The sequence below is a fragment of the Manacus candei genome, unplaced genomic scaffold (genome assembly GCF_025592945.1).
Source record: "Manacus candei isolate 608988 ecotype Guabito, Panama unplaced genomic scaffold, ASM2559294v1 h1tg000060l, whole genome shotgun sequence".
Taxonomy (NCBI): Eukaryota; Metazoa; Chordata; class Aves; order Passeriformes; family Pipridae; genus Manacus; species Manacus candei.
The window spans coordinates 3,550,855-3,560,081 of NW_026138108.1; the positions used below are offsets into that span (position 1 = coordinate 3,550,855).

General features: G+C 36.9%; 1 protein-coding gene across 50 annotated transcripts in view; it reads left to right on the forward strand.

Annotated features, from left to right (window-relative positions):
• Window positions 1–7,778, forward strand: part of MUC2 (mucin 2, oligomeric mucus/gel-forming) — an 80,732-nt gene extending 72,954 nt beyond the window's left edge. For all 50 annotated transcript variants that reach the window (XM_051804266.1, XM_051804283.1, XM_051804273.1 and 47 more), the window contains 12 exons: window positions 358–427; window positions 735–835; window positions 993–1,024; window positions 1,199–1,373; window positions 1,939–2,043; window positions 2,648–2,688; window positions 3,301–3,423; window positions 3,881–3,976; window positions 4,607–4,735; window positions 5,414–5,453; window positions 5,745–5,874; window positions 7,282–7,778. In XM_051804266.1, the coding sequence (XP_051660226.1) occupies window positions 358–427; window positions 735–835; window positions 993–1,024; window positions 1,199–1,373; window positions 1,939–2,043; window positions 2,648–2,688; window positions 3,301–3,423; window positions 3,881–3,976; window positions 4,607–4,735; window positions 5,414–5,453; window positions 5,745–5,874; window positions 7,282–7,477 (1,238 nt within the window). In that variant the 3' untranslated portion in view covers window positions 7,478–7,778. The remainder of the gene's footprint in view (window positions 1–357; window positions 428–734; window positions 836–992; window positions 1,025–1,198; window positions 1,374–1,938; window positions 2,044–2,647; window positions 2,689–3,300; window positions 3,424–3,880; window positions 3,977–4,606; window positions 4,736–5,413; window positions 5,454–5,744; window positions 5,875–7,281) is intronic.
• The last annotated feature ends 1,449 nt before the right edge of the window (window positions 7,779–9,227 follow it).

Below are 9,227 nucleotides of genomic sequence, written 5' to 3' on the forward strand. Positions count from 1 at the left end.
TGATATATGCATTACTTTTCAGCTGTAGTAAGAGGACGACAAAGAGTAGGAATACACTCCCTCCTGAGAATTTGTGCAAAAGAGACTGAAATGATGAAAAAGAATTGTAATCGAGATGTAGACTCTTGGCTTTATCACATTAATGTAAAGATGGTTCCCTGTCTCTGGCTAAATTGCATAAAATAATTTAATTCAGAGACATGAGTCTGATATCTGAGATTTTTTCTCCTTGCTTCTCAGGGTTGTCACAGATACATAGGAGAATGAGTAAACACTGTTTAAGTTCTTGGCATAAGGTCATGAGGCTTTTATATGACAGTTACTGAGCTCTTCCTCCTTTTTATTCTTCCATTCCAGCTCATGAATGCCCCTCAGGAAAAGAGTTCAGAGCATGTGGTCCTATTAAAGAGCCAACCTGCAAATCAAGGTAAATAATTAGTTAGTTATACCTTCTACAACTATTCACTCATATCTAATGCACAGGTGAATGAGGAAAATCAACCTCCTTTCATATCTTAAACTGACAAATTTGTTACCACTGTTCTGTTGATCCTGTGTCTGGGTGCCTCTACTGTTTATGTTGTTCAGCTAGACCAAACACAAACACTGACAATCTCTAATCACAAATCTGCAGATCATTTGCCACTGTATCTTCAGTGAAAGGTTATTTGGCATAATCCTCCTCTATGTGCCTATGACAGTAATGGTGTTTCTCTGAACATTTTGTTTCATAGTCACCAAAATGAAACTTCAACTAAACAAGTGGAAGGCTGTTTCTGTCCCAATGGAACAATGCTGTATGACTCTGGCGTGGATGTCTGCGTGAAAACCTGTGGTGAGTTTTATCACTTCACTTGGATGCATATTCGCTTCCCCTCTGTTGTTTCCTTCTTATGTATGCAACACAGGTCTGACTGTATGCAGTCAACATATAGTAGAGATGCCTACTGGTATGTAACTGGTAATGGAGATTTATTTTGATATTTTCACAGGCTGTGTTGGAGTGGATATGATCCCAAGAGAGGTACGATGCCATATGCTTTTGGATTAAAAGTAGAAGTTGGGGGTTGGGAGAAGAGAGCGGTCTCCACTGGTGCAGGCTTGTTTTGTGGTTTCCCAACTTTTTATTCCTGATTTTACTTCTGTTCTTTTTAATTGGTAACTGTGCAATCACTAATTTTATTTTCTTTAATGACAGTTTGGGGAAAAGTTTATAGTAGACTGTCAGGACTGTACTTGCCTGGAAGGGGAATATGGCATTGTATGCCAGCCTCATGAATGTCCTGAACAACATGTCACTTGTAATGGAGAAGGCTTCTATCAGGTCACTGAAGTCAATCCTGAAGACTCTTGCTGCCCTCTTGTCACCTGCAGTAAGTTTATACTATGTTTCTAGTTTTTCTATACTGCTTAGAAACAGAAAGAGACTGAACTACTTTAGCACCAGAGACCTGCAGCAGTTAGTCCCAAAAGAGTATTTTTCCTCATGCCTTTTAAAATCAGCAATTAAAGTGCATTTTAATATTGAAATGATTCAGGATAACTGAATCTACAGCTATGGGACTCAACACAACTCAATTTCTAGTTCTTGAGTTTTATTCAAGCAAGAATTCTCTGTGGATTTTCATTTTGCAGCAGTTGCCTATGATACTGGAGAGAGTAACAGCTGTTCATTACTTCTCTGCATAGAATTGGGTTACTTTATTAATACAGGATAATTACCTAGTAGAAAAAGTTTCATAAACTAATGCAGTACCCCCAAACCAGTGCCTAGATTTACTAGGAAAAATATGTTCCCTTTCTGCAGTTTGTTTATCTGAAGAGAATCTGGTCTGTTTCCTATGGAAAGTTCATCCTAAATGCTTTGATAGATGCTTATTTCTAGTAGCTGTGATTTAGTGTACTTTTTGGCTTATTCTTTTTTTTTTTTTCCCTCAGAATGCAACACAAGCCTCTGCACAGCTAAAGCTCCCAAGTGCACACTGGGATTTGAACTTCATTCTTATATTCCCAGTGGTCAGTGCTGTCCTGTGTACCAATGTGGTAAGTTCCTTGGAAATATATTACAATGATTAGCATTATATATTACAGAATTGATCATTACATTTAGTAAGACTGTATGCAATAGCCTATTGAAGGAGATATTCAACACAGTCAGATTCTAGAAATTAGTTACTATTAACATTGGTTACTACTGCTATAGTTATGACAACTAGGAAATCAGAAACACCTCAGGTGACTCAAGTTCAATTCTCCTGATTGCAAATACATGTAAGGTCAGCTACAGAATTAACTGTGACTGTGGTCTCAGCTTAATCTAGCAAAAAGTCCCTATAAGCATCCCCAGTAGAAGACAGCTTTACAAAGACTACTTTGTTCTTGGTAATTGAAAGAAGGAAGTACTTGGTACCTATTAACTGGACATTCTTGGCTATGAGCTGGACTGCATATATTAGGACAAATCTTCCCTTTTTGCACATGCAGTATTAGTTCTTATACTTTATACATGTCATGTCTGCTACCAGAATGGAGGAATAACCAAAGAATTTGAATTCATTGTGGAAGAAATGAGTTTGACTAGAGTGGCGCAAAGGCATTTTTTATTCTTTTTTCCTACGTTAACATCTGACTTCTTGCTTATTAACAGTTCCCAAGGGGGTCTGTGTTCACGAGAGTGCTGAGTTCTTGGTAAGTTCTAAAAATGCCTAAAAGACCAGTTAGTATACTTGATCAAAAATACTGTGAAGAGGTTTATCCAGTACAATCAATATTTTAGAAATTTTCCAATTTCTGTCAGGAGGTCATCAATTTCACAAAGCCTAAATCTCTCCTGAAAAGGTTGTTGTGTATGAAAGAAATGGAAGAGTTGCTTGTATGTCAGTATCAGGAGAGAGATTTGGTTAAATGTGCTTGCATTTTAAAAAGTCAGTCCCCATTTATTGTCAGTACATTGTTGCAGTTTTAAGACTCTGCTTTCAAAAATTAAAAGATACCTGAATAAGTGCTATTCTAAACAAACCTAGATTTCTAATAAATTCTCTTGGGCCTAGTAATTGTGCCTGTCCTTTTAATATCAGAGTTTATCATTGCTATGTAGGACGTCAATAAAGACACACATTAAATTATATTCAGTGTTTAAAATGTTGTCTTTATAAATGGCTAGCCAGATAGGTATCCAATTGTCTTTAAGATTTTTTCCTTTTCCATTGCTTGATTTACAGATTTTTTGAAATTAATAAATGTCTGTCAAACATGTCATATACCATTAACATATGCTTTTTTTTTTCTTAAAATTTTTAGCCTAACTCCTCAGTCTTTGTTGATAAGTGTCAGAATTGTTTCTGCACAAATGAAGTTAACGTCAGCACTCAACTGAATATCATCTCATGTGAACCTCTTCCATGCAATACGTACTGTGCACCGGTAAGTGACAAGCTTAAACAAAAAAACCCAAAATACCCATTTATGTGAAAATCACTTTGATCAATGAGTGGTATTAAGCAAAGAACAGGGAATTGAAATTCAGAGACCAACTCCAGTGTGGATGCCAACTGTCCTTCGAGCAATCTGCTGCATGCAGCTTGACTCCATAACTGACAGTATTCAGTTCATATTGGCCAGATTAGCTGGGAAATTTCTGTAGAGCACTTAATGGAGGGATATTCAATTAGTAAGCATATTTATTGCATTGCAGTGCTTTAATTTATTCCATCTATAATCTGCTTTTATTATTTGTCTTCTATTGGGTTGGAACACAGAAAGTCACAAATCTAGAGTGCACTTCAAAGTATAATCAATCAATGGATTGGTATGTTTTCATTTATTTCTCAAAAATTCATCTATTATAGTGCTATTGTTTTTAATTAATTTTAATATCTAGGGATATGAACTTCAACCAGTGAAAGGTGAATGTTGTGGAAAATGTGTGCAGACCAAGTGTATTATACATGCAAACAATGAGGAACTCATCTTGAGTGTAAGTATGCTCTACATTCTGTGTCTCTACCAAATATGTAAAGTTCCCTGTTTCAGAAGGGGAACATCTCCTTGCCAGAGACAAGGCTTAGTGTAAGTTTGCACCTGAAAGATCAAAGACTCATCTAAAGCAAAACCTATCTACAATATTTTGACCTGAAGGTAGGTCTCATGAAATCAAATTTTCTGGAAGGCTCTTCTTGGAATGACAAATCCAATACCATTGGAAGGGATTTTCTTTCAGTTGTCTGGAAGCTTGGGCTTATCTATGTTGTTTGATTTCTGTATGAACACTAGTAAAGCCTGCATATGGAACAATTGTATTGCCCCTGTAGGGTGGAAGTTTAGGATTGTTCTTAATTAGCATATAACGGTCTAGCTGTGTGTGGGTGATTTTGTTAAAGTACTCTACATAGTTTAGAGGCATTTTTCTTTCTCAAGGAAAATCCCATGTAAAACTGAAGATTCTTTCCATATATGGTACATTGCAGTACATGTAACAATCTGTATCTGAAATGGCTGTTAAAATAATTTACTGGGAAACAAGAGGAAAGTCATTGTCAGAGGACAAGAAAATTTCTGTCTGAGCTCCCTTCAGCTTTTCTTATTACATTTTGCATTTTACTTGCAGCCTGGAGATTTTAAAAATGATCCTAACAACAACTGCACCATTTATAGCTGTGTAGAAATCCACAACCAGCTTATCTCTTCCACATCTGAGATTACCTGTCCAGCATTTAATGAGGACAGCTGCAAACCTGTAAGTAAAAATGGAAAATTTACCCTCTACTCCATATATAGATTACTTCAGTTTAGTTCAGCCATCTAACTAAGAACAAAAGTAAAATTAAGCTCTGATGACCCTTCACCATAGCTTCTCAGTCACAAGGGCAAAAGTTTCTAATGCATCCATGCACAGCCCTATACAGTGTATAAAATATCTGGGTGAGAATTTGAGGCTTATAACTGGTAACTGTCTCTCAGTAGGCAAAATATTGGTCAGCACTGAGATACTAAGTCTTTGCTGATTGCTTTGTTTGGGGTCCTGTCTCAACAGGAACCATGTTTTCTTGAATGTTACAGAAACAGAAGTTGTTCAGTCAATAGGCTGCCAGTAACACTGTGCATACTCCTCATTCAAATACAGAAAACTTCAAGAAAGCATTTATTGGAATAGTTTCTGAGGAAAAATGACATTATGTTAACTGTAGACTTCCTTCAAAGAGTTATTTTTATTTTCACAATCCTTTTTAAATTGATAGATTTCAAGTCTGGAAGAGACCATTATCTTTACTTATTCAGATCGATGCTGCAGTGTTCACTGGTTGTTTCCAGCCATTGACTGACAAATTGCTCTCTTTAGTTATTGGCCTAAAATCCTCTTTCAATAGTGAGAAATAAAACAATATAATTTTTTTCTGTTTCTTTGTTCTTTTAGGGAACTATTTCATTCTTACCTAATGGTTGTTGCAAAACCTGTAAGTATCCCAGTGTATCTGAATCAACGATACAGAGAATGAATTGTCTTCTTTAATCAAACCATTTTCCAGCAATAGAGGCTGATATATTTCTATTTAAATAGATATTTTTATATTTATGTTTGTTATTCCAAGCATTCACTGTCCATTCTCTCTGGAAAAGTTTAAGCTGAAGCAGGAAAACCACTTAAGACAGTTCTTTGAGTGCACTAGTGAAACCGAGGGAATGCTGAACTGCAAGGAATTTCTGGAGGTATTTCACTGTGTGTATTTTCGGATCTTTCCCTATAGGTGCACCTCTGGATAGCAGCACACCGTGCTCTGTCCGTGAAAGAGAAGACTTTATTGTCTATAATGGCTGCCGTTCCGTGGACAGAGTTGTCATGACTGAGTGTGAAGGAACATGTGGAACCGTCTCGCTGTAAGTAAACTTATCAGACAATGAGATTGAAATTCTGCTGGCACTGAGCTTGTTTATATAAAAGGAACAATAAATAGGCAGACTACAGAATGGTAGAAGACTTGGGACTATCTGCTCCCCAAATCATAGACACAAAATCATGAAATCTGTGACTGAACAGTTGATTTATCTTAATGCAAAGCAGAAGAATGTATTAAATTTCCTTGGGATTCAGACAGATATGATAAGGTCTCTTCACCCAGTAACAGCTGTCTTGTCTGTCATTTGTGTCAGACCACCTTTGCTAGAAATCATCACTAAAGATAATTTCCTGTGGATAATTTCCTGTAATAGGAATGAGCCCAGGGAGCAGCCAGACTTGATACTCTTAAGCTCAAAAGCTGCTTCTCAATAGTTAACATCTAAAATGAAACACATACATCTTTTAAAGGAAGATTCAAACCTACAATTTTTATACAGTATATAAATTATAAAACTAATGCTTTAGGGATGGTATTAGTAGAGTATTTTGACTGTACATTTTTCTCTGAAATGAGAGAATATACAAAAAAGTGGCTATAAGGGAGTGGCTAGTAGGACACCTGGTAGTGAGCACTGCAAAAACACAATTCTAACTCCCCAAAGAAACTGTCACTTGCTGCCTATCACTGAGTATGCCACAGGGTACCTTACATGGGAGAAAACTGCTTTTTAGTATCACATGAAACTATGATTGACTGGGGAGTTTATTAGTATTTTGAAATACCTTATCATCCTAGGGTCTTTCTGTGGTTGCTTCTGCACACAAATACAAAAAAAAAAGGTGGATCTTGATGCAGTTCATAGCCTGATATAGACATATTCTGCAGGTTAGGAATGGTGCTTGGGAAGCTGATGAACACAAGACTGCAAAAAATACTTTGAGATAGAAACAGAAAGAGCTGCTGCTTCCCTCTCCTGTTAACACCGCCCTGACTGAGATATGCATTTTATTCCCATGATGCAATTGTAGCTTTTGTAGACAATTGATTGACGTGATGCCATTCTATATGGCCTTGTAGCCCTTTGTCTATGCAGTTTTCATATTCAGGTCAAGGCTTTGTCTCCCCCTAAACTGTTGATCTGGTGTATTTAACATCCATCAGTGCTAGGATTATGAGAGGGATCTAAGGAAGCTGATGATCTTGTACTCACTGAGGGTTTTTTATAGGACTTTGATATGAATGGTTTTACCAAAAAAAAGAAATCTCAGCAAGTGCAATGAACTTTAAAAGCATATTATTTTAATCACTGTTCTGTTAGATGAACTTAGCGCTTCCATTAGCCACAACTGCAGCTTCTCACAGGAGTTCTGTATGTGATTTCACCCTTTCCTTCTGTATGTTGGCTTCTGGCACTGAGTAGCGTTGCCATTTTCTATTTTACTAGATACTCTGCTGAGGCCAATTCTATGGATCACAGCTGTTCCTGCTGCAGAGAATCACAGACTACTGAGAAGTACGTGGTACTGAAGTGTCCTGGTGGGCAGTCACTGTCACATAAGTACATCTATGTGGAAAGCTGCAGCTGTCAAGACACTGAATGCCAGATCCCACAATCCAGTGAGTTGCAGAGAAGAAAATAACAAGGCAAGATCTCTGAACCATACCAAGACGACCATCAGCTTAACATCAAAATGAAGACAGAAAAAAACTAGCAGCATTTGACTGAAAGGCCTGTGCACCATTCTTAGCTTTCTTGACTACTTTTGAACATTGCTTTTCCCAGTAAATGCATCCTATTTGTTCTCTGATTACTTTGAACAGTGCTCTATTTATTTGTGACAAAATAAGAACACAAATTTGTATTCTTCCAAGTGCACAGCCTTTTGGATCCTTTTATAATCTGCTTATTTTCTCTGAATGATTAAAAGCACATTTCAAAAACACATGGCTTCTGTAGTTATTTACGTACTGTTTTCATTAGTCTGAGTTTTAAAAGAGAAGAAAAGTTCTTTTTCAAGTTAATGGAGATTGAGCGATATATATCCTAAATTTTTGGGGGGTCTATTTCTGACTCCCTAAAAATTGAAATTTCAATGTTTAAGGTGGGAGAGAAGTTGATTCTGTCTGCCAGAACAAAGCCAAAGATGAATAATTGTCATGAAGTGATTCAGATTACTTGGAGAAACTTCTAGTTTAGCACCAGATCTTATTTTAGGAGGACTGTGTATGTTGGAACTGTCTCAGGTCATCACAGTTATATATTTTCACTAAAAAGATAGTCCCTCAGCTATGTTCACATATGTTCATTCACAGTGCTTTCAAGATGTACAGTTACTACTATAGTAAGAGCTCTCCAAATTCCAACCTTTGCAAAACAGATGCCCATCTCTAAGCTTGTAAACTTAGCCTTCCTCTACAGCAAATGGAGAGCAATAGCCATTTTTGACATTCATTTGTTTCACAACAAAGAACACATCCAAACCAGGTTAGCTGAATTGCATTCAAAAGTGCCTGTTTATCTGATCTTGCCATAAGTGGAGCTGAAGCAGATTAGCCAGAAGTTGTTCATCTCTTGAATCATCTGAAGTACAATGAGGGTAAACAACCCCTGTTGTATGTGAAAAAAAAAGGCTTTTGGTATTATTTTGTCTCTGTTAATGAACACGTAATTGTGTTTTACTCTTCTGAGAGTCTGAGCAACAGCCAACCTCAATAGTAGCATCTTTGCTACCTAAAGGATCGGTGGCACTATTTTGTGCTGCTACTAGCCTATCAAATGTGCTGCAGCTTAGGATGCAGACACTGGTAGGAACATGCAGAAAATGAAATTCTAGATGTTTTTAAGCTTTCCAATACTATGACTGGAGAGCTAATTTATGTGGAGAGCTAATTTATGTGGAGAGGTAGCTGATCTAAGGAAGTTTCATCAGTTTACAAAGCAGCTAATGAAGCCTGGTTTCTGCTTCACTATGGGTTTCTAAGGATTTTTATCTCTATGTTCATTGTGAGATGTGACTGATATTTACCTCCTGGGACACCTACAAAGTCGCTCTCCTCTGTGGATTCTTTGTTGTCTAACAATTTCTTTGCTGATACAACAGCCATACTTTTCATCTAGTCCTTTGCAAAAACTGCTTTTCTCAAAATCTGTTGAGATTTAGCTGTCTTTGAGTTTTTCATTTTTGCAGTTAAATTTGGCTGAAGTCAAAAAATAACTTCCAGACACAAATAGATACAAGGTGTGATCAAATCTGCCTTGTTTCCTATGAAAAAAAGATAAACTATTCCTAGCCAGTAGTGGCATTTTGCTGCACACTATATTTACACTGAAATCTAAAATCTTCCTTGCTGCATTCATTTTTTGTTTGCTCTGTTTGCATGGGCTCTTTC